The sequence below is a fragment of the Mugil cephalus genome, chromosome 17, assembly GCF_022458985.1.
Source record: "Mugil cephalus isolate CIBA_MC_2020 chromosome 17, CIBA_Mcephalus_1.1, whole genome shotgun sequence".
NCBI lineage: Eukaryota > Metazoa > Chordata > Actinopteri > Mugiliformes > Mugilidae > Mugil > Mugil cephalus.
The window spans coordinates 23,721,912-23,748,380 of NC_061786.1; the positions used below are offsets into that span (position 1 = coordinate 23,721,912).

Below are 26,469 nucleotides of genomic sequence, written 5' to 3' on the forward strand. Positions count from 1 at the left end.
ACGTTTCAGATCTGATCTGCTCTGCTTCTACCTGCAAAATAAAAATAAAAACACCCAACTCCACCGATCTAAGACGAACAAGCTCAACTCTGTCTGTCAGCACCCAGTTAAATGGAAAGCTTCAACACATCTGCTGAAAGAATAAACGTAAGGAAGAAGAAGAAGCTGGGAATCATTAGAAAGCTTCTCTGAAATCAGCTTCCACACAATCAGCAGCCGGTTCATAAAAGCAGCAAATTAAAGCGCCGCAAAGAAAGAAAGAGCGATTTGAGAACAATCTGCCGGAGAGAAGGAGGAGGAGGAGGAGAAGAAGAAAAGCCATGCAGCAGCTCGCTGCCCCATAGCCATCCATTTCTGAAAGCCCCCCTTTCACGGAGGAAATTAATTTTGAAAGAGGAAGAATAAAAGGAGCAGCCGGGGTGACTGAAGGTGCTGTATTAGACTACGCTCGACTAAAAGCCAGTCATTTAAACCACCCTGACCTCCGTCCTCGCTGCACACAGACACGAATAATCTCCCTCAATACTGCACTTCCTCTCTTTTTGTGTTCTACACATCCTACCTCCCCCCCCCCTCCTCCCCCTCCTCCCCCTGGTTCACGCTGACCCCGCCGGGCCACCGTAGAGTCACTTCCTGATTGCCACTCTGGATTTTCACAGCTCGGGAACTTCTGGGAGGTAATTGAAAAAGTTTCATGGAGCCTCGTGTTCATTAATAAATATGGAAGATGGAACCAAAGCTAGCAGAGCTCCCCCTGGTGGCTGGCTGCAGTATAGGTCATAAGCTCCACCCCCTCCATGTTAGTGGGCGGGACTTGAGTCAAACTAAAACACTAAAATAAATGACATTCATTTCAAGGATCGATTCAGTCATGTTCGATTTGTTGATGAATATTCAAGTCTTAGTTTCCTGCATTAGTCTCCACTTCCTCTCATTGGACAAACTGACGCCATTTTCCCGGAGATATAGGCCCCGCCCACACTTCCTCCAGACTCACTCATGTTTTCGTTTAATTAATACTGAGCTCGGTTCTACTGCCACCAAATACAAGGACTGGATTGTGCATTACACACTGAACGTCTTTTAAAAAATAAAAAAGTCTCTCGTGTTCCCATGGGAGCGGTTGGCATGGCAACTGGTGGTCATTATGTCACATCAAACACACTAAACAAAAAACAACACATTGACACTTTCATCAACATTATATTAAAACACTGAATAAAACCTGACATGTATTTTCATGTTTTAGTCCCGCCCACTAACATGGAGGGGGTGGAGCTTATGACCTTATACTGCTGCCTCCAGCCACCAGGGGGCGCTCTACTGGCTTTGGCTTCACTTTAGAGGAGCGGCTCCACCACAGCCCTGCAGCTCTGAGACCAGGATGATACGACTGTAGACGGGTACAGAGTCTAAACTGCAAAACTCACTGGTGGATAAAACATCCAGCCAATCACAAGAGACGTTACAGAACATGTTCAATGAGAATTAATGATTAATGATGAAAGTCTCTAAATAAAGGGCCGTACTCACAGTCCAGGTGACTCTGTCTGATCCCCTCCACGTCCTCGGCGTGAATGAACTGATAACATCTCTTCCCCACGATGTCCACGGGCGTCAGGTCCATGTAGTCGCTGATCCTGGAAAACACAAAGCACACACTTCAGATCACATCCCTCAAACCAGACCATTAAAAAGTGTCTCCACATGCAGAGATCTGTGCAAATCAGCAGCAGCGCCACCATGTGGTCAGGACAATATTGTATCAGCTGCTGAAGGAAGGAAGGAAGGAAGGAAGGAAGGGAGGAAGGAAGTGAAGTCTCATTACATTTCCTGAGTTGATTCTAGTTCAGATTTACAAACTGAGACCAGATCAGTGTTCACACCTGGACTCTAGAGACCAGATCAGGTCTGAATGAGTCAGTATTGATTGAGACGTCTCTACCTCTGGACACTAGTGGGTGGTCTCTCTCTCTGTCTCTCTCGTCCAGAGTAAAAAGTCTGATTCTGGGATTTAAAGTAAAAGCTAAAGACTCGACAAACAACAGAGACTGAAGCCGCTCTGCTAACACACACATCAGCGTTTAAAGGTTTAATTTGAACAAATTTGCCACAGGATAGACAGAACAATCTCCCTGGTCTCATTGTGATGGAGGCCGGGCAGGAGGAGGAGGAGGAGGAGGAGGAGGAGGAGGAGGGAGACTAATGTCTGGGAGGCAGATAACAGCACACTCTGTTCTTTAGAAAAACCCGTCGTCCCATTTTCTCATTCTCTTAGAAACTCATCCTTAAAATGGGTCTGTAATAGCAGCGACGCTTTCTGTCGCTCCGCATTCAATATCATCATCTGCTGCACATTGTGTCCCTTTCTCCACCCACAAAAAAGCAATCTGTCTACTATCATTTCTTCCTCCTCTCTTTTTATGATAAAACATGAAGGCTTCTCCTTTTTTTCTGCCCTGATATGAATCTCCTGGCTCGGTCGGCCGGTTAACTCCTGCCCAGATCCTGATGCCTATCAGCTTTATCTGGACAGAGCGAGGAGATAGATCCATCAGAGACACATTTTACTGTTAAACCGGGAGGATTGGGTCAGATTCCTCATGAATAAGAAGCTCCGACACGGGAGACAACTTTTTTCTTTTATTTATTTCTTTATTCTTGAACAGGAGGAGTGAGGCGTGAATGCAGAAGCAGCCGCTTTAAGAACCCCGGAGATTTTCTCCAAAGAAATAAAACTCAATTATAACAAATAAATATATATTTTAAATGGAAATGAAAAATGAATGTTTCTGCATTAAAATACTCATTCACTATATTATTACACTATAATCTGTCTGCACCTTCCCAGAACACGCTGCTTCTATGCTGCACTGCTCGACTTTATATATTTATATTTATTAATTAATTAATTAGAAGGTTTATTTTATATTTACTCTGCTACAGCTTCTTCATTCTTTTGTAATGTCCTGAAAAAATACAGAGAAAATGACAATAAAACTCTTTGAATCTTGATGTGTGAAGACTAACAAGCACAATTATTTACGTAAGTTAATATTTAATATTCATTTATTTTATTATTCTTTAGTGTAATGTAATATTGTGTATATAGATTTTATTCATTTATTTATGCTGGTTACTTTATACGTTACATGTCTGTACGTTGTTGATGCGACAGTAAAAGAGTTTGGGATGTAGCTGATGTATGTTCAAATTATGTGATGCTATAAAAACAGGAAGTGACATCATGATGATTAACAGTTACCATGACAACGCCTAAATAAGTGTGTAAGTGTGTGAAAGTGAAACCCCTTGAACATAAATCAGATCTAATTACCTGAATAAATGAATCGGAGGTGTAGCCCCGCCCACTGTCACGGACGAGGTGGAGCTTATATGAGCTCCACTAGTTTGGGCTTCATTTTAGAGGAGCTGTTCATTCTTTTTTCACCGTCCATGGCATTAACGCACTTTTGGAGTTCATCTCTAGTGGTTGTTGGCAGAACTACAATTTCAGTGAAATTACCAAAACATTAACAATTACTGAAAAACTTGGGATAATATTTCTACAATTAAAAAATGTAAGAAAAGTTCCAACTGAATTTAGTGAAAACATAGAAATATAAAAGTGGCAAAAAACAAATGTTGACATTAATGCCATTAAATCTGTCGGACATATTGATTAAACTGTTATTAAATGTAAAGGTGTAAATAATTGTGTTATTTGATAAATGTATCTTTCAGGCATCTTTCTGCTTGGAGGCTACTAAACCAGGAACAGCTACTGTTATATTAACATTAACATTATAAAACTATTTTGTGTGTATTTTGTTTTTTACAGGTAGTATCTGTCAAGTCCCGCCCACTAACATGGAGGGGGTGGAGCCTATGACCTACACTGCAGTCTCCAGCCACCAGGGGGAGCTCTACTAGCTTTGCCTTCACTTTAGAGGAGCAGTCATACATTTATAAAACAAAAAACCTATCATGTGAGGAAGTTAAAAAATCTAATTCTATGTTTGTTTTACTAACAGGCATGAAATGAAATGAAGAAGTTAAACTGTAGTTTTGTTATTAAATGTCCCGTCTACCTGTTCTCACAGTACACGATCTTCAGGTCCATGTTGACCCGGGTGACGAACATCTGGCAGTCGATGCGGACCTCGTTGATGGTGGGCGGGGGGAGGGCGTGGGCCACCACCACCATCCCCATGATCTGATTGGGCACGGAGCGGCTGTGCGTCAGCGCCATGCGGATCCGCAGACGGCCCGTGACGTGGATCACCTGGAGGGGAACGCAGATATGAGCAGGATCATCAATAAACATGGCGCCTTTATGAGAAGCCTCGTCTGCATTCCTGACACCGGCCGACTCTCAACCCTCCACGGGTCCAGGGACCAGGTCTGGACACTTCATCTCAGGGAGGCTTAGGAGCATGTGGTTTTCATTCAGCCAATCAGGAGCGCGCTAGAAAACGGCTGCTATCATTAGCAGCAGAGCGTCTCTTTGTGTTTCTCTCTTCAAACCTGTACATAGAAATAATGTGATGTGATCAACCACTGGTCACGAAGCCGAACAAAATACGGATTAAAATATATCACGAACACTTTTGGGACAAATAAATGGAACAAAAAGATAAAAAATGAAAACATCTTTCCTCTTCAAAGCACATATCATGTAATTTAACAGTTTTATCACTTTTTATTGTACAGTGTGTAAACTGAGAGATTTAAGTCGTATGAGGCAGACGGTTACACTAGTTCCTCTACTTTTGTGCACATGAAATTTTCCAAACAAAATCAACAAGTTGATGGAAAATATTTCAGTCTGGACATAAAATACGGTCGGACCTGTCCCCCCCCCCACCCCGCCCCCTGCCCCAGCTAAAAAGCCCGTCCTTGTTCCAAACACCCCTAGCTAAAAGTAGCCTCCTACCCTCCTAGCGTGCCAGCTAACATTATCGCTTCCTAGCTAATAGCAGCTCTTCCTAGCATCCTAACCTCCCAGCTAAACAAAGCTCCCTCTAGCTTACTAGCCTTACAGCTAACAGTAGCTCTGCCTAGCATCTTAGCTAATAGTAGCTTTGAACCCAGACTACTGCTTTGTCTCAGGTGTAGAACGTATGTACCAGCTGGTCATTGGCTGTTGTCTTTGTCCACGGCTACGACCAGCCTGTGTGTGTGTGTGTGTGTGTGTGTGTGTGTGTGTGTGTGTGTGTGTGTTAGTATTGTGCAAATGTGTGTAGTAATATATGCATGCATGTGTGTGTGAATATTTATGGCACCGTGATTTGCATGTGATTCCAGTCTGCCAGGTGGTACACACACACACACACACACACACACACACACACACACACACACACACACACACACACACACACACACTAATGGTGCTTCTATCTTTGTGAGGACCCTCCTAAAGCATTTTCCAGGACCCCAAACTAAAACCTGCAGCTGAACCATCAAACATCTGTCTGCTGAGGATTCGACCAAACGTCCTCCCTGTCTGAGGTCTAACAGGTAGACCCGTCGCCATAGAGACCGTTTCCCTTTAAAGACGAGAGACTTTTCTGTCACGGTTTCCTGTTTTTATTTCGGAAGCTTCGTCCTCTGAGTTTCATGTCCCGCTTCACTTTCCTCTCTTTGATTGTTTGATTAGTTTCGCCTGAAGTTCTTCGTCCTCGTGGAGAATTGCATCGTATTAGTCTGAGATAAACCACAGCAGAGAATCCCTGTTAATGCAGCCACTGTTCTCTGCAACCCTCCCCGGCCACGTCATTAGATACACTGCTTAAATGCAGGCTGATCTAAACGCCTTTTCAGGACTGTTCTAACATTTTGTTGATGATCTTTTGTTCAGACTTCTAATACGATCTAAGATCAGATAACTCAGAGTAACTCCAGGTCCAGGTGAGTGTCGACCATAGACTGTACACAAAGATGGAGCTGCTCCTCTAAAGTGAAGCCAAGGCCGGTAGAGCTCCCCCTGGTGACTGGCTCCAGTAAAGGTCATAAGCTCCACCCCCTCCATGTCAGTGGGCGGGACTAGGGCCGAACTAAAACACTAAAATACACGTCAAATTTTTTCAGTGATGGTCCGTCATTTTAGGAGACGTGTTTAGTCCATATTTATATACGGTCTATGGAGGAGACGTGTTTAGTCCATATTTATATACAGTCTATGGAGGAGACGTGTTTAGTCCATATTTATATATAGTCTACGTTATGAGGTCATTTACAGACTCTTGGAGGAAATGTCTGGTTCAGACGTGGCATTAAGGTCCGATCGGTTTTTTTAAGGTTGTGGCTCTTATTCACTAGTTCTGTACGTCACAGGATGTTAATGTTTGGTCTGAACAGGCCTCAATAACCCATGAACCTTAAAGAGGAAATGAAATTGAAATAAAACCTTCACTAAGGTCAAATATTAGAGGTTGATTTGAGGAGTTTCTTTTCGTGTCCTTCTAGTGAGTCTCCACTCTGAAGTGATGCAATCGAAAATGTGAAACCAGATTCATGAGATAATCTTCGTAGAGTGGTAACGCAGAAATGAATTTAAACGTACTTCAGATAAATCGACACACATAAAAAGTGCGACTCCGTCTCCACATGCACGGCGCACATTTCCGTCCACACTGGGATTACAACATTTCCATATGCATGACTTGATCTGAAGACAGATAACACGAGTGTGAGCTGGCGGCAGATCATTTCCTCAGGGAGGCGCAGACAGACTCTCAGAGAGGCCTCGGCTTGTTTAATCCTCCCAGAACATGGAGTTAGTGTCGGCAGCTTGTTAACACGGATCCTGATTCACATCCGAGCAGAAACACAACAGAACGACACGGAGCAGATGCACGTGTTAGGAAACACGCTGGAGGGAAATAACTGAACCCTTCATCGTTCCAAGGATCCTGGATTCTCTGAAAACAAACTTTCCAGAGATTCAGTGTGAACGTCCAGTGTTTCTATGGACTCGCTGAAGTTTCTATGTGTTCAGAGTCACCAGAGATTCTTTAATGTCAAACAGTCAGTAACAAGCAGCTCGTTACTGGTAATGAAAGTCTGTGCATGGAGCTTCCTCCACTTCACAGATACAATAAATTAGAATAAAGGTAAAAACAGAGACATGTGGTAAAACAGGAGGGTTTGTCTGACGTCCTTCAGCTGCTCAACACAATGTGTGAAAAAGGTGGAAATTAACACAAACACACAAACAGGTGGTCCAGTGAATCTGAGCTTTAAGTGTTGATCTACAACTAAATTCTCAAAATACTGTTGGAAACGTGGATGAAGCAGGTTTTAAATCTCACATGATAAATATTAAATATTAACTGCTCCATGTTTGTGTTCGTCTCCTTCATTCAGTCCTTTACTGTATTTCTGTGTTTGACCGTTTTTTCTCATGTTGATCAGAATCACTGTGTAATGACAGACTCTTTGTGTATTTCCGTGTGTTCTGTTGTGTTGCAGTGAGTTGAACCCTCCCAGCCACCGTAGGATAGAACCTGTCACCTTGTATCCTGAGGACTTGATGTGGACGCCTCTCTTCGTGAGCGTGGACTTCATCCGGATGAAGAAGGACCGTTCCAGAGTGTTGTCAGGAGCCAGCAGGCTCGGGCTGCTCGACTCCACTGCAACACACAAACACACACACACTCAGTAACACAACACCAGGAAACGCACACAAACTCACATGACCGGCCGAGATTTACAGAGGAATCAAGCAGCACAACTCACATAAACGTCTATTTAATTCTGCTTAAATATAATATATATAACATATTTAATATGAGACAGGACAGAAATTTATTATATAAAATAAAAACTGGTTTAAAAACAATAAATTGAAGGAAGGAAAGAGGAGCTACTGTCAGACCTGGTTCTCTCTCTCTCTAACATGAGCCAAGTGATTTTAATGGGTGTAAAACAAATAACTCCATTCAGCCAATCACAGCTGCTGTCAACATGTCCATCATCTCCGAGCAGCTCATGTCACAACACGTCAGCAGAGCGACGGATCCTCGCGCTCAAATTAAAGGTTTGGTTCAGGAGCCTGAAAGTTGCTGTCAAAATAAAAACCCTCCACAACCAGAGGTGGTCAGAGCTCGTCCTTCACGCCGTTTAATCGCACACAGGAAGTGAATTCATCAGCGCCTCCCTCCCCGGCCGTCCAATCAGGGAGCGGCAGGCTGAAGGTGAGACGCTCAATTTGTCAGCGGCTGTCAGTTTCTAGAAATCAGCTGCATATTCATGACTTCACATCCATCACAGGGGCTGGATGATACATAATAATAAAATACCGGAAATCTGTCACAAATCTCAAGATCTTCAGATGTGTCCAGAGCTTTCGTCTCTGGTCCATGAGGTGAAGGCTGTGTAGAAAGAGCTACTGTTAGCTGGGAGGCTAGGAGGGCTACTGTTAGCTGGGAGGCTAGGAGGAGCTACTGTTAGCTGGGAGGCTAAGAGAAGCTACTGTTAGCTGGGATGCTAGGAGGAGCTACTGTTAGCTGGGAGGCTAGGAGGAGCTACTGTTAGCTGGGAGGCTAGGAGGAGCTACTGTTAGCTGGGAGGCTAGGAAGGGCTACTGTTAGCTGGGAGGCTAGGAGGAGCTACTGTTAGCTGGGAGGCTAGGAAGAGCTACTGTTAGCTGCGAGGCTAGGAGGAGCTACTGTTAGCTGGGAGGCTAGGAGGAGCTACTGTTAGCTGGGAGGCTAGGAGGAGCTACCGTTAGCTGGGAGGCTAGGAAGCTATAAAGAGCTACAAACCGACATGTAGATGAAAAACAAAGTTTTTAAGTCATTGTTTTTATCTCACGTAAGGGAAACGTCTTTTTTCACGGTGGCTCAGTATTTGACGAGAATATATACGAACGAATAATGAATTTAATCGGAAAATATGAGAATCAAATATAAAAGTAACAACACTGAGACATATATAGAGAAAACAATAAAAATATACAGATATGTTCAGTGTGGTGGTGATTAAAACTGCTAAAATTGGGAAATAGTTGCTGAGACTATAAAACGATTGGACCAGACTCTGATTGGTTTGTTGGTTTGTTTTCCCTGAAAACCTTTTTAATGATTAATATAGATGCTATTAAAATTATAAATGTTCTGCTGGATCAGGATTTAAGTGGAAATCACATATAAATTATACAAAGCTACAAATATCAAAAACAACTGTTACATAAGGTAAAGGATTCATTAAATAACAGTAAAGTTTTGCATATTTTATATTACTGACACTATGACTCTTCTGTATCTGACTCAGTGTGTTGAAGTTTGGGGAAATTTTGGGGAAAAAACATGTAGAGATCCAACAAATCCATGATTCCTTCATTTCATCTGAATCAGTAGATCCCAGAATTTAAAGCTCATAAAAAAAAGGAACAAGAAAAAACAAGATTCAGGACTAAACATTTCTGTGAAAGGAACCAGTTTATGGAACAATGTGAACAAAGAAAATAATCTAATTTATATTTAAAAGAACAATTAAAGAAATATAATTGATTAAGTTTAATTGTTGAACCCGACGTGTCAGGAAACATTTGTATCTTTGGAATAAACTGTGACTTTCAGTGTTAGTCGTCATTTCTTAAAGGAGCAGATTCCTTCAGATTCTTCTTCTTTCACTCAGATTTGGGAACTTTTGTGTTTATGTTGAATTGTTTTTAATCAATGAATGAAATAAAAAAAAATAAACCAAACCAATAAAAATCATGTTTAAGACGAGGAGTGAGTGGAGGTGTTTGTTGACCCGTCCGTCGGCCTCGTGCTCCTCAGAATCACATCGAAGCAAAAACACAAATTTGTTTCGTGACAAAACATTTGTTGAGTCGTCAAACGTTCAATAGGTTTAAGAATTAAAATGCAGCGAAAGACGGCGGCTTGTTCCCCGTCTAACACACACTGACACACACTAACACACACACAAACGCAGTAACACACACTAACACAATAACACACACACACACACAGTAACACACACACACACACACAGTAACACACACACACACACACACACAGTAACACACACACACACACACACACACACACACACACACACACACACACACACACTAACACACACACAAACGCAGTAACACACACTAACACAATAACACACACACACACACACAGTAACACAGTAACACACACAGTAACACACACACACACACACACACAGTAACACACACACACACACAGTAACACACACACACACACACACAGTAACACACAGTAACACAGTAACACACACAGTAACACACACACACACAGTAACACACACACACACACTAACACAGACACACACTGAGTCTCGGGTGGTTTGTGATCAGCTCTGATACGTGTTGACAACGTCTAATCTGGAAAAACTGAAAGAAATGAATTAATATGCAAATTCATCCTTTATAATATAAATGTCCTTGAAGGGGGAGGAGGGGGAGGAGGGGGAGGAGGGGGAGGAGGGGGAGAAACAAAGTGAATGCAGGGAGGAGAAAATAAAGAAACAGTAACAAAGAAAAGGAGGAAAAGGGGACGAAAAGAGGAGGAGAAAGATTAATGGAGATGGAGAAGAAGAAAAAACAAGAAGAAGAAGAAGAGATGGAATAACTTCTACAGGAAGAGAAGAAGAAGAAGAAAGGGAGGAGGAACAACTGAGGAGAGAGGAGGAATAGAAGCAGAATGAAGAAGAAGAACAAAAGAAGAGGAAGAGGAGAAAATCTAAAGACGAGGATAAGGAGGTAAGAGATGAAGAGAGGAGAGACATGAAAAAGGAGAAGAAGTAAAGGAAGAAGTTCTGTAAATGAAGTGAGAGGAGGAGGAGGAGGAGGATGAGGAGGTGTTAGAAGAGGATGAGGAGGGAGAAGAGGAGGAGGAGGAGGAGGAGGAGCAGGAGGAGGATGAGGAGGTGTTAGAAGAGGATGAGGAGGAGGAGCAGGAGGAGGAGCAGGAGGAGGAGGAGGAGGAGGAGTCTCGGAGGTGCTTCTTATTCTGCGGTTGCCGCGGCGTCCTGTGGGACTGAGCTTAGCTCCAGAGCAGCAGGTGGCGACGTTCGACTCTGGGACCTAATTATCTGCGGCTCTGAAACTTTCCCGTTTGTGTGAAGGACAAAACATTAATTAAAAGCAACAACTCACCTACGGCCGCCATCCGCCCACATTACCCAGAGGGCCGAGCGCCGCTCTCCACCGCTGCGTACCGAGGCGCCTGATTGGCCGGAGGTCTCGGCGGGGACGCGCTATCATTGTCAGACGGTTCTAATAACGCGGAGCTCGTGGAGTCCGACTGATAACGAGATGAAGACAAAGACGGACGCGACGAGGACACGTCGTCCTTCACAAAACTCACGGAGCTAAAGAAACGCGACGCGTGACCACAATTAATGAGGCGTCAGAAACTTTACCGGAGAACTTCTCAGAAACTCCACCACACTGCATCCACCACCCAGAACTGAACCAGGGAACCACACCACCATGAACAGAACCGGCCTCAGCTACAACCAACCGTTTCCATGGAGACGATGCAGGGGTCATGTGACGTGACACGACCAGAAATACGACTTCAGATACAAACTAACCAGCAGGAGGAGATCACTGCAGATTAAAGGATGGTGACACAAGGAAAAAGGAGGAGAGGAAAAAGAAGAGAGGAGGAGGAGGAGGAGGAGGAGGCTGAGATGAAGGAGGAAGGTGATTAGAAGGAGGAAGAGGAGAGAGGGAGATTTCCTCAAAGCCTTTTCCCACAAAAGAAAATCCTGGGAACTAACAGTTAAAAAAAGAAAAAAGGAAGAAGGTAAAACCAGTTGTCCCCCCCCCGTCTCCCCCCCGTCTCCCCCTTTCTCCCCCTTTCTCCCCCTTTCTTCCTTGCAGCAGCGATAAAGAAGACTTTTATTTTGACAGTCTTATCAGGACAAGTTAAAATCAAACAGAGCTCTAATAGTCTCCATCCCTCCATCCTTCCATCCATCCCTCCTCTTTCTCTCTCTCCCTTTACTCCCACCTCTTCATCTCCTCTTCCTCCTCAGTGATCTCTGAGGCTTTTCTCAGCTGACTTTAGCTGCTCCTCCTCCTCCTCCTCTGGGATCAAGGAGGAGGAATATGAAGGGAGGGAGGCGACCAAAAGTATGTGGACAGTTTGAAAAATGAAAGGAGGAGAAGAAGAGGAGGAGGAGGAGAAGAATGAAAGGACTGACAGCTGGTCTTTGTTTGGGTCGGAGGTCACAGACGTCAGGAAGATGAAGATGAAGATGAACGTGGAGGAGATTTGATCTGATCTGCACGGTGCCCTGGTGCATCATGGGAAACGTAGGCTTCAGTAACATTCATAAACTCCTCCTCCTTCTACGTGAAGTCTCTCCTTTAAAAGCTTCGGACAAAAAGTCACAAACTATGATTCATCTGCTACTAAACTGTTTTCAGATTATTTGAACTGATGAGATAAAAAAACAAAAGGCTTCGATTAATCAGGACGTTTAAAATTTAAAACAATTTAATTTTTTTTCAGTTTAACATTTACTCTGGTCTGACTCTGTTTAATGTGTTTGTGTTTTCAGCAGCTTCAGCTCTTTTCTCTGTTTATTTGGAGAATTTTCTGCAGGAAACATGAATCAAAACTTCAACGAATTATTCGAGAAAAAACTAAACTGATAAAGGTGAAAAAAGCGGCATTAAGATTAATGTCGACGACGGTTTTCAGTGAATTCTAAAAATGAAACAAACGACAAAAACAATACAAGTGAAAAATGAAAGAAAAGAAAAAGGAAATAAAATAAAAGTAGTCGTATGATAAAAGGGAAACAAACTAAATAAATATGAACAAATAGCTCATTCTTCAGTGTCTCTGTTAAATCTCTTCCTCTTTTCTTGATTGGGCAGCGTCTCCACATTAAAGACGACAGAGAAGAAGAAGAGATTGAGTGGTGTAAGTGGATCCAGAGACCTTCCTATTCCTTCCTTCTTTCTCTTTTCCTTTGTGTCTTGTGTCTTCCCTTCTTTCTTCAGTCTGTTCATTCTGTTCCTTTCATTTTCTAGTCACATTTACTTTCTCCTCCTCCTCGTCCTCCTCGTCCTCCTCCTCCTCCTCCTCCTCCTCCGTGTTTAAACTCTGCCAGGACAGATAAACCTCTCTTCACTTCCTGCCTCTCCACAAATTAAAAGTTGAGTCGTGGACCTTGAGGAGTTGTCGTGTTATCGGTGCTGTGACGGACAGATAGGGAGAGGAGCGCTTTATTTGCCACCCGGCGCCGTCCTGTCCTCCGCTGTCATTATCTGAACGGCTCCGGCTCCCATTGTAAACAGCCCCGTCCTCGTTAAGACGCCTAATTAGAAACCTCCAGTAAGAATGGCGTGTGATTGGCCATTGTGTACTCTGAAGATTTCATGCAGAGCGGCGGCGACGTTTTAATAAAACTTAAACCGAACGGATCATTTTGCTTCAGCAATAATCCTCCGCCTCTGAAAAGTTCTTTGTTTGCTTCAAGTGGTTTTATTGCTGTTCTTTAAAAAAAACACTTGTGACACTGATTTAATTAATTTGAGAACTTTCAGCCGAGGCTCGTTGTGACTAATTCTCCCACAGATCAGAAGCTTCAGAGGATCCGCTCTGACGACTGAATTCATGTTTCAGCTGGAAAACATTCGGCAGCTAAACTCCCTGTTCACCATTAAATTCATCTTTACATCTGAACACATGAACTCTGCACTTTACTCACTTCATCTGAACTTGTTTCAACTGCAGCTTTTACCTTGTTTTTCCAAGTCTGCACAGATCTCAGAGGAAAGGACCTGGTCTAAAACCAGCCAGAATCACACATCAGGGTTCATTCCAACATCACGTCACTGGAAACAAGGCTTCTTCCATAAACCAATACACAAACACCAGCTAACGGCGCAACACACGGAAGAACATCCTCACTAGCTCCGCCCAGACCAGAGAACCAGGAAGTGATGGTAAATAATCCCAAAGGAAGAAGAGAGAGAAGTTTTGAAATAATGTGATTAATTGTGATTAAATATTCTAATCTATTAACAGCTCTACCCAGAATATTTTAATGAGACTGACTGAACAACAACAAACCTCCAACGAGTCACAAACTAAAGCACAAAGTTACAAACAACAAAGTAAACCTCCAACAACGCACAAGTCAATTTAAAAACACATTTTAGATTTCAGTAAAACAGTCAGATTCTAAACTGCTCTGACTGAACGAACCAAGTTGCTGCTGGTTTACTGGACGTTCCCTTCGTTAAAGCTCCGTAGACGTTTCCAGAAGGAAACTAGAATCATATCTGTTCACACCAGCTTTTAATTAGCTTTTAACACAACCTGGCAACTCACACACTATTGATTTTATTCTGTAGCTGTTTTATTTATTTTATTCATTTAATAATTTATTGAACTGGGACAGTTCACATTAATCTACGTTTAGCACAAATGCTAAATTTCTCTCGTACTTTAAGACCAAACAACTACAAATCAACCACAGATAATCACAGACACAAACGTCAGAACAAACAATATTACGACCCAACGGTTTGACCCACGACTGCTTTAACGTTTTAATTAACTTCTATTTATGCATTTTATTACTGTTTCATTCATGTTGTTTTTAAATAGCTAAATCATTTGGTGAAGGCTCTGATGCTAGAACCATGGTTTTCCTTTCACTTTGTTTCATCTCTTCTTGTTTTTAAAGGTTCTCATGATCTTTTCTTTTATTGTGAAGCGTTTTTAGCTGTAATGTTTGTATGAAATGTGCTAAAGAAATAAAAAGAACCAGGACCAGGATCAGGGCCAGGACCTGGACCAGGACCTGGGCCAGGGCCGGGACCGGGACCTGGACCAGGACCAGGACCGGGACCAGGACCGGGACCGGGACCAGGACCGGGACCGGGACCAGGACCAGGACCAGGACCGGGACCGGGACCGGGACCGGGACCGGGACCAGGACCAGGACCACACACTGGTGGAGTCTGTCCTTGGCCCCGCCTCCTTCGGCCCCTCCTGATGACATTAAACGTAGGTGACTGTAAACTTGGATAATTATGATAAATGTGAGCGATTATGATGAATTATTCGCCTCCATTGTGCTAATAGCGTAATTAGCAACAATAATCAAAGACTCGTGATGTTGAAATAAGGCGTCGCCGCGGACAATTAGACCTGGAGGAGCTAATAATGGAGAACTTATGGTGTTTCTCCTGGAGGGCACAGCCACTGCTACTTCCAGAAGGACTTTTATTACTGGGGAGTTTTTTCCCGCTAATTCCGGCCTCTGACGAGAGAAAATTGAAATAAATACCCAATTAAGAGCGTGAGAGTGAGAGGGAGGAACGTGAGCGTAGACGGGAGCGAGTTTAAACCTGGAGGAAAGTTTGTCAAACAAAGAGACGTCGTGGTGTCGACGTGTCGTCGCTCTGTGGTCATACACTGAGGGGTGAAGTGATGCGTTCAGGGAACCACAGGGGAGGAAGGAAAAGTGAAGCACCATGAGACACATATCTAAACACAAGAATGATGCACAAATTAAATAAATGAAACGTACGTTGAGCAGGAAGAGGAAAAGGTTTGAGGGAATATCTGAATAATTATGACGATACGTTTAAAGGCTGGAACTAAAGACCTGCTGCTCGTTCTCTACTCAGACTCTATTAGTTTATAAGTTTCACTTTAAAATCGTCAAACGACTCTGATGGATCTCTACCTACCACTGGACCAGAACCAGGAAGGAAGGAAGGAAGGAAGGAAGGAAGGAAGGAAGGAAGGAAGGACCCACATGTGGATTGACACCAGATCAGTGTTCACACCTGGACTCTAGAGACCAGATCAGGTCTGAATGGGACCAGTGTCACAAAGAGGCTCAGATTAGTTTCACTTCCATCCATCAGTCTGATAAGGTGGGGAGGAGGGAGAGAAGGAGGAGAAAAGGTGAGTAGAGGTGAGGGGGAGGAGGGGGAGGAAGGGGAGGAAGGGGGGAAGAGGAGGAGGAGGAAGAGGAGGAGGAGGAGGAGGAGGAGGAGGGGGGAGGAGGCCGCTGGGTCTGAGTGACCCTGAGCTGATGATGTGTGATATGAAGAGAGAGTCGCAGTCAGACTGTAATAATGTGCAGCTCTCAGGCTGCAGGGCGGCGAGTGGTTAGCGCTGAGCGGTTAGCGCTGAGCGGTTAGCGGTTAGCGCTGAGCCCCGCGCTGCCTCTCCGCCTTCGCTTTGACTGATATTAGTCAAATTGCGTCATGTGCGTTTAAAGATGACTCTCTTTAACTGCAAGAGGGTGTTGAAAGGAGCGCGAGGCTTCAAAGGAAGCTCCTTCCTCCAAGGTCATCTGCTGTTTCAACTCCCATTTCAATACTTTATGAGCGTGACTGTAATTAAAACGACGGGGGTCAGCGTTCTGATATATTACAGCAGAGCAGGCGGTGAGGTGAGGCCGCCTTTAATCACTCCTTTTTATACGAAAAGGTCTAAAAATGAGACTGTTGGAGAGAAGAAATGGGAAGTTTATCAAACGGGACGATAAGGTGAACACCAGCCCCCCCCCCTTAAAGACCAGACTGTCCTGACAAACTTTACTCCAACAAAAGACTCAACGCTAGCGTTAGCACTGCAGCTAATTAGCTTCACCTACTAAAACTCTGCATCAACAGGTCGTCCTCAGAGACGCTCACTGCTCCACAGACTCTAAACATTAAGATAAAGACGACCCCCCCTCATCTCTACCATTTCTTTAAAAGACTTTCTAAAAGACCACGTGGTCTTGTCCCTGTCAACGTGTCCCCAGGTCTCTGTCCTCCTGGAAACTCCTGTATCTATGTATTAACCTCGACTCCTCGTCCATCAGGCCTGAGCTTTTAATCCAGATTACAGCAGGTAATCTGGATTCAGGTGAGTCCAGGTGTGAACGAGTGAATCTGACCTCAGATGTTCAGAGACGTGTTGATGAACCTTCGTCCTATAAAGAGACAAACAGGTGAGATACGCCTCAAGTGGCTCCGCCCCCTTTACTGAGAACCATATGAATTCATATCAGCCCTGTCTCCTCCTCCTCCTCCTCCTCCTCCTCCTCCTCCTCCTCCTCCTCTGATCATCACTGGGGATCACTCCTTCACATTCAATCTCTCGCTCTCTTTTTTTCCTTTGGACAAATTAACATTGCTGAGCGCTCATGCACATTCAGACAAGTCCCTACATCCCCGGCCTCTCCTCCTCCTCCTCCTCCTCCTCCTCCTCCTTCTGTCTCTCTCTCTTTCTTCCATCTCTCCAGTGGAAATTAACATGGGAGATCAAACACCTTTGTCCTTGCTTCCTCCTTTCTTTCTTTCCTTCCTTCGTTTTTCTGTCTGTGGTCAAACTGGGAATCGCTGAGACGTTGGTTTAAACCCTCGGTGAATTTCCTCCTTTGTATCTTTAGGTTAGAGATGGGAAAACACCGGCGCCTCTTTTAAATCCTCCCCCCTTTTCTTTCTTCTTCTCTCTCCAGACAAATTGACATTGATGACCAGAGATGTCCTCTCATCCTCAGCCTCCATCCAGCTCTAGTCTTAGATTTTATTTTTTTGTGGTTCGCTTAGAGGTTTACAGAAAGTCAGAGAACAGAAAGAAAACCCTCAAATGTGGAACTCCAATTAATTTAAAGCCCCCCCCCATCCCATCCCTCCCTCCAACACACCCATCACCGGCACCAATCAGCCCAGAATAAATCCACGGCAGATCTAATTACCGCAGCGTCTCCGAAGACCCCGGCCGCCGCGAAGCCAATCTTCAACTCCTTGTTTGAACAGGCTGATGAACTAAGGGACTCGATGGATATCAAGTCATTTTGTTTAATTTATAAATGGATTTTCCCCTAATACTTAAATTATCATCAGCATGAGAGAGAGACAGAGAGAGCACAAAGAAAGCGTTGGGAAGGTAAAAGTGCAGAGAGAGACGAGACAAAGAAGCCCAGTGAGGACTGTGTCCGTCCCTGGTTCACAACAGCGGCGCTTTTTCAATGTGTTGCAGCGAATGTAATGAGAAGTACAGCAGGGGATGATGGGACGGAGTGAAGGTTACAGAGAACGAGGGCGTCCACACACATGTAGACGCTCAGAGACAAGATCTCATGTCCCAGAGTTAGTGTGGACAGATGAGAGACTCCATAAATGTCCTGGTCATAAACTCCCTGACTCTCTCTGGAAGATTAAACTCTGGAAACTCTTCTTCTAAACGTGACAGCGTCAGTGTTTGATGTTTGTCTGCAGCCTTTGACCTGAGTGACTCATGGATTGTGTTTAGATCATCTCCTACAAACATCCACATCATCCATCACTGCATTTACACAGAACACATGTTCACATACGAGGTTCTGCTTCTTCTCCATGTTCGTCCTCATCTTATTCAGACATCACCACAACAACGTGACGATCTACAATCACTTCCCAGCTGAAACTTGTGCTTCTTGGCTTCCACAGCACAGCAGCTCTTCCTAGAGGTTCCTAGTTGTTCCTAGATGTTCCTATAGGTTCCTAGTGTTTCCTAAAGGTTCCTAGTGGTTCCTTATGTTTTAATAAGCGTTGGATCAGGAGATCCTGAACCGTCCTTAAGTGACACTTCCAATGACCTTTAGCTTCCGCTGTGCACACACATTAGCCAAAACATTATGACCTACACATGTTAAAGCGCCACCTTATTTGATGTTTGTCCAGAACTGAAGCCTGGACTCTAATCCTCCACCTACACACAAACCTTTTATCTCCAGAGAAACTTCAACTCATCCAGAACAAGTTGGTCCAACACCAACAACCGGACTCCTCCACCGTCTAATGAGCCTTTCAGAGTTCCTGGTTCAGGATCATCATCATCAGCAAAGCATCACATATTAGCTCTGTTGAGTGGTCGACCTGTGCAATGTCCCACAATCATCTGTGCAAAGCAACACTTTCTGCATAACCACCAGGACTTTTGAGTCCTGATATTTCTTCTGCTGTTAAATCTAAACTGTAATTTCCTTGTTGCTGGACAGATAAAGATTTTTCTTCATCTTAATGTTGTTAGGATGATAACAAGAGTAAAAACATTAAAGTCCCCTTGTGTCGTACCTGGTTCAGGCGTCTCAGAGTGGGACGAGGACGAGGCCGAGGACGCCCCGTCCTCGTTGACGGCCCCCTGGGACAGAGACATCCCTCGGCCCGGGGGGAGCTTCATGCCGAGCTGCTCCGCCATCTCCACGTGGTCTCCAGGGTGGATGTAGTCGAACACGCTGCTGCCGGTCAGCTCCACCTGCAGGGACACGATGGCAGAGGTAAGTCACCTGGTGGAGCTGTGCTCCTCTCTGATTGGTCGATCAACAGGAAGTGATGAAAGAAAACGAACTGACGATGACTCCTCACTCCTCACACAACTGAATCTACAAATACCCCCAAAACACGATGATCTAGAAGCACTTACCAGCTAATGCTAGTACCTCTTAGCTTCCTAGCCTCCCAGCTAACAGTAGCTTTTCCTAGCCTCCCAGCTAACAGTAGCTCTTCCTAGCCTCCCAGCTAACAGTAGCTCTTCCTAGCCTCCCAGCTAACAGTACCTTTTCCTAGCCTCCCAGCTAACAGTAGCTCTTCCTAGCCTCCCAGCTAACAGTAGCTCTTCCTAGCCTCCCAGCTAATAGTAGCTCTTCCTAGCCTCCCAGCTAACAGTAGCTCTTCCTAGCCTCCCAGCTAACAGTAGCTCTTCCTAGCCTCTTAGCCTCCCAGCTAACAGTAGCTTTTAACGGTGCATATACATTCCTATAGAGCACTGGGAGAGTTGCTGTTGTTGCTAACGGTGATCTAGATACAAACAATCCTCCTCCTCCTCCTCCTCACACCTTCCATCTACCTCCACCTCCTCCTCCTCCTCACACCTTCCATCTACCTCCACCTCCTCCTCCTCCTCCTCTAATCCGTCCCTCAGCAGCCGTGGAGAATCAGCAGCGTTTTGTCTTTCTTATGGAAATGAAATGAATAAGCCTCTTCTTATTAAATAAATACAGAGTCCCTTCACCTTAAAGACTCTCATTAGCGGCGATAGAGGCGGATTTGTCTTCGTTAATTGGGGATGAGATGAGGGAGCGCCGCCAAAAAAACATGCACGCACAAAAGCAGCGCACAGCGAATGCACAAGCAGCTTCATGTCAAGGTTATAAACACAAACATTGTGTGCGACGCATACGTACTTCACTTCGCTTCACGGCACCATGAGGCGCGAGTGCTCTTTCATTTGAAGGTTTTCATTTTTGCAGCATATCAAAAAGACTTATTTCCACGCGCTAATCCGGTTGTGTGTGTTTGTGTGAGTGTGTGTTTGGGTTTTTGGGGGTCCACCGGGACAAAGGGGATTACATGGGTGTAATCCTTTTAATAAGGAATCCCTTTAAGGCAATTTAGTCCCCTCATAAAGTCTCATCTGGAGCAGAAAGTGATGATTAAGAGCGGCGGCTGATCACGCGTCACGTGTACCGACACACCGACATGAAGGCGCGCCGGCCCCGGTGCACCATGGGAGTTGCTCTTCATGTTTACATGTTACAGTGCTAATTGGATCTACATTGTTCCCACTCGCAATAATACGCCGACTTTTAATCAATTAAAACTTGGCAGAACTATTTTACATAAAGTCACCGCTGGAGCTAATTACACTGAAGGAACAATGCAGAGGAGAAATTAGACATTCAGACACTTTCAAGTAATTACCATACGGCAGACTGGGAAATAAGGCATTAGTGTGGACCAGCGTGAGTCGCTTTACAGCTCGGATTAAATGTTCAGTCAGGAAACACACACACACACACACACACACACACACACACACACACACACACACACAATAAACTCATCCAGGTAGTGAAGTTCTTATCAGAATCGAGTCTGAATCTCCGTCTGCATCACCTCCAACCAATCACAGACATTTAAACCATGGATGATGTCACTCTTTAAGCCACGCCCACACGATCCGATTGGCCCGTCAGGTCTTTGCAGGAGCAGAATCAGTTCTGAATCTGAATCTGATCCAGTCTAGATACCAGAAACCTCTGGAACCAACATCAGTTTGGAGGAAAACGTTCTTCACCAAACGTCCTGAAGTTCCTTCCTCCCCCCCACTTCAATCAAAGAAAAGTTTTTTATTTTGAGCTCAATTTTTCCCAGGTTGTCTTGAATGCAGCATCATCTGCAGCTGGATCTCAACCATCTTTCTCCTTCTAAGACCCTGGTTCCCTGTGATCTCTGTGACTCCAGGTTGGGAACCACTGCTCTAAGCAAACTGAATCAAACTGGAACCTTGAGAACCAGAATGTAAACGGTTCAGGACAGAAGACGACGCCTTATGTTCCATAAACTGTTTCTGATCCTTCACATAAAAACTACGTCAGACATCCTGAGGCAGAAAACGTGATCAAATGATCAGAAAAGAAGAATCAACTGCAAATACGAAGCCAGATATTTCTAAAACGAATTCACTGACATTTCTGCACACAACACAACACAACACAACACAACGCAACACAACACAACGCAACACAACACAACACAACACAACACAACACAACCAGGAGCCGGAGCAGAACGGCTCCAGCTTTAATTTGCCGATCACGTGGAAGGACACCAGCTCACATCTGTCAGCGTGTTGCTTTGGCAGAAACTCCACTCACACTCAGTTTGTGCCAGTTTCTGTTTTTCAACCAAAAATCCAGCCGAGCTGAAGACGTATGGAGACCGGAGCTCTTTTAATCAGCCAGAAACCTTGGCAAACCCAGCCGCTATACATCATGTTACCCTCCCAGCCTTTCACACAGAGGTGGGCCAAGTGATTTAATACCATTATAATGTCTTCTTCTTTTCTAAGCGTCCCCCTGGGTCTTTTGTCCACACAGGACAGACAGTGGAGTGAGACCATATCTGCGAACGCGACGGGAGGAGGAGTTGAAACCTGTGCCAGACAGAGACGCTGGAAGGACGAATATGTCTTCAACTGTGTGTCTGAGTCACACATTTACTCCACGCATGAGCCAACGAGAGCAGATCTGATCTGAATCAGAATCAGTCCGAGCGGACTCATCGTTCCAGCTCTGCACAAAATGAGACGAGACCAGCAGCAACGTAAACCGTTACAGAAGCTTAAATATTAGAGCTCAGGTTATTTAAAACATGGAGTCAATGCAGGAAAAAGACTTAATGTGGCTTAAAATATGAGACAGATAGAAGAAACATACACAGTCTATAACTGAACATCTTCAGTCACAAGTTATGACACGATTAGGAAGGAAGGAAGGAAAGAAGGAAGGAAGGAAGGAAGGAAGGAAGGAAGGAAGGAAGGTTCCTCCGTGGGACCAGGACGAGCTCCTAAAACTAAAACTTAACTAAATCGTTTATATGAATAAAACAATAAACAACCGATAACGGAAACAGACGTGAGGACGATCACAGCATCAACTGATCAGCTGATGGATGTGCGTCGCCGTGACGACCTCCATGTGGGTAAACTGGTTTGAATTGAGTGTTCAGATATAACTTATTAAAGGAGGAGGAGGGGGAGGAGGGGGGAGGAGGGAGGAAGAGGAGGAGGAGGGGGAGGAGGGCGGCGGCGTTATCGCTGCTCTCAGCCTCAGACAAGGACATCAAGTGACACAAGACAAGAGGAGTGTTTGTGTGATTGTGAGCCGGCGCTCAGACGTGTGTTGCTGTGAATCAAAGCCGCCGTGTTATCGGCTTCTCCTCCATATTTCAGGCTGAGTGATGGAGGAGGCGTCTGTCAGCTGTAATTACCTCAGACTGACGAGGAGACGCCTCTAACCTTTATTTAAAACAGCCAACAACAAACCTGACCTCCTCCTTCCTCCTCATCTTTATTCTCCTCCTTCGTCCACCTCCTCCTCCTCCATCGTTTTCCTCTTCTTTCTCCTACTTCTCCTCCTCCTTCCTCCTCCTTCCTCCCTCCATCACTTTCAGGAGCACTCTGTATTAGCAGAGCTGTTTTTACATGGACCTCCTGGTGGATGAGGAGGAGGAGGAGGAGGTGCTGGTGGTGGTAACCATGGTAACCTCCACTAAACAACAGGAACATGGAGGAACTGAAGCTGGAGATCCTCCTCTTCCTCCTCCTCCTGTTTCCTTTTTCTAATCCTTCTCCTCATATCTGCTCCTTCTTCTTCCTCCTCTGCCTCCATCTCCCCCACGTCCTCCTCCTCTTTCTTCTTCTTCTGTTGTATTTCCTGTAGATTTATGGCCAAAGACCTTAAACATCTTGTTCTTCTCCTTCTACTGGATCAGTTCAGGGACGGAGATAAAACCAGGAAATAAAAAGTTGTATTTTCCACAGATTTGACCTGAGAACCTGAAGCTCAGAAGTAAAAAGTGGAATTTCTTTAGTTTTATTGTGAAAATGAAGAAAAAGAAAATAAGTAATGTTTGACGTTGGCCCATTAATCATCCTCACTCTCTATATCACACTTTAATTAATAAGGAAACGTTTTAAAGCCACACACACACTTTAAAAAACAGTAAAAAACCTCTGTGTGACTTTGCAAAGTACTAATCAAATAAATTGATGTTGGCTCGGTGGGTTCAGAATTAATTACAGCATTAAACATTAGCTAAGTGGAGTAATATTCCAAGTTTGATAGCACATAATTACTCTGCTGCTAACGGAGCAAAAACAAAGCAGTGGTCGGAAGAGACGGACAGATGTGACCGTTACCACGGAAACGAAATGAATTCATATTTAAGACCTAACGTGACAGGAGACGAGGCCTTCGTGTGCCGTGGGAACTTTCTAAACCGTCAACAATAAAGAACATGAGGAGGAAATTCTCTTATAGTTTAATTTGTTTAGTTCAGATCTTTAACATCTAAACCTGCTCTTAGGAGGAAGGAAGGAGGGAAGGAAGGGAGGGAGGAAGGAAGGGAGGGAGGAAGGAAGGAAGGAGGGTGGGAGAGAGGGAGGGAGGAAGGAAGGAAGGAGGAAGGAAGGAAGGAGGGAAGGAAGGAAGGAATGATCAGTGAAGAAGGACGGTGAAGTGTGAAGTGGACTCGGAACTGTGTGTTTAATTAGTGGTTGAGTGTGTTGTTGATTCCTTGTAGAAACGTGTGTGTGTTGATGTGTGTGTTGATGTTTGTGTTGATGTTTGTGTTGATGTGTGTGTTGATGTTTGTGTTGATGTGTGTGTTGATGTGTGTGTCTGTGAGGATGAAGCTGACAGCACTAGTGTGTTATCAGTGGGATGAATGGGGACGGATCTCTATTGTCAATATAGCACCAAAACACACACACACACACACACACACACACACACACACACACACACACACACACGAACACACACACACACACATCCAGGACACTTTCCTTGTCACCAGCTCAGAGGATGACAAATGAACCGTCCATTATGAACTGTTTGCCACTGAGTGTGTGTGTGTGTGTGTGTGAGTGCGTGTGTGTGTGTGTGTGTGTGTGTGTGTTTGTCAGCTGGGCTCTGATAGATGGTGATTTATTAGGCAAAAACAAAACACTGAAACCAATCACATCATCAGAGAGGAGCAGGAGGAGGAGGAGGAGCAGGAGCAGGAGAAAGAGGAGGAGGAGAAAGAGGAGGAGGAGGAGGAAGAGGAGGAGCAGGAGAAAGAGGAGGAGTGACTACGAGGAGATGAAAAGTCACAAAACAAGGAAAAAAACGTTTTATTTTATTCCCAGTGAAACGTTTTTTATCTTATTTTATTTCATTCAGGCCTGAAAATGTAGATGTTCTGCAGAGAGTGATGCATCATGGGTAGACGCTGCACTACTACTCATAATAAAACTACTACTACTAATAATACTCATAATGATACTATTAATAATAATATTAATAATAATACTAGTCAATAATCACAGCCCAGTGATGAACATGGTTTTAAAGGGAAGAACTTGTTGTTGTTGTAAATGACTTAAAGACTAAAGCTTAAACCACCAACATCAAACACACTGAAGAACTTCTCTCCTATTTCATAATTATCTTTAATAAAGAAACAAAAACGTCCCGGTTTCTATAGGAACCACAAACTGGTGCCACTGACTCACTACTCACACAAATCACACAACAGCAACACAACGGAAATCACATGACAACAGTGACCTGGTGTTAGTGTCGTAGGGTCAGAGGTGACAAACAAATCAACACATTCCCACAGCAGCCGCAGTCTGTGTGTGTGTGTGTGTGTGTGTTTGTGTGTGTGTGTGTCTGTGTGTGTCTGTGTGTGTGTCTGCGTTGTGTTACTAGGGGATAAACAGATAAACAGACCTTTTGAATCTGTGATAAATGAGCGACGCTGAGGGACGAGTGTGAGTCTGAACCCAGAGGGACTGAGAGTAAGATCCTTCACCGGGATCAATACACAAACAACACACAACACACACAACACACACACTGCCTCCACGTCCCTCAGCAACACAGCTTCCTCTCCACGCTGCAGTTAAACCCTGATCACACACACAGACACACACAGACACACACGACCCAGCAGCGTGGTGGTGTGTGTCTGTGTGTGTGATTCTGTGTGATTCTGTGTGATTGTCCATCTGTTCTTTCACTTTTTTTTTTGCACAACTGATCTCTCTCTCTCTCTCTCTCTCTCTCTCTCTCTCTCTCTCTCTCTCTCTCTCTCAGGAGTCAGGTCGTAGGTGAGGTGCATTCTGGGAGACTGAAGGAGTCAAGGGACGACACACACACACACACACACACCAACAACTACTACAACAATAACAAGGGGCAAGGCTGAAACATCAAATCACACACTTAAGCCTGCGGAGAGAACGGGACAGGTGTAACACACACACACGCACACACACACACACACACACACACTAACACAGTCACACACATACATATACGCACACACACGCACACACAGGATTAAATCACTCTGCTTGGTTTCATGTCATCGTGTTGGTTCAGCGTAAATTTACAACCACACCACAAACAGGGTTTTCCAGGTCCAGCCGCAGGGGCTTAGAGGACACACACACACACACACACACACACACAGAGACACACACACACACACACACACACACACAGAGACACACACACACACACACACACACACTCCGGCTGATCCTGCTGTGGCCACTAGAGGGCAGCGAGTCACAAACCTTCTCGCTCTAATCGTGAAACAAAAAGAGAAAAGTCAAAGTTCCTGCAGGTTTTTAGAATGAAAATCCACCGTGACTAAAGCAGAGCTTCACTTTCCAACCGCTGCAAGTGATTTAAATATGAAACAACAGATAGAAAGCGTGATATCTGGGACCTAATGAGCTCTAATCTGGTCACACTGATCCTCTGCATCCTGTGACTTATTCTCTTATGTGACATTTATCAGCTGTTTAACCTGCAAACCAAAGGAAACGTCCTAATATTTTTCCTCTCGCTGAGATGAGCTTCTAGTCAAAGCCACTAATCAAACATTGACTTTTAATTGAG

The 26,469-nt window shown here is 44.4% G+C and overlaps 1 protein-coding gene across 4 annotated transcripts in view; it reads right to left on the bottom strand.

The window, feature by feature from the left end:
- Positions 1 to 26,469, bottom strand: part of LOC125023688 (neuronal PAS domain-containing protein 3) — a 198,375-nt gene that overhangs the window by 15,553 nt on the left and 156,353 nt on the right. For all 4 annotated transcript variants that reach the window (XM_047611132.1, XM_047611134.1, XM_047611133.1 and 1 more), the window contains 4 exons: positions 19,085 to 19,265; positions 7,519 to 7,637; positions 4,092 to 4,285; positions 1,534 to 1,640 (listed from right to left, as the gene is read on the bottom strand). In XM_047611132.1, the coding sequence (XP_047467088.1) occupies positions 1,534 to 1,640; positions 4,092 to 4,285; positions 7,519 to 7,637; positions 19,085 to 19,265 (601 nt within the window). The remainder of the gene's footprint in view (positions 1 to 1,533; positions 1,641 to 4,091; positions 4,286 to 7,518; positions 7,638 to 19,084; positions 19,266 to 26,469) is intronic.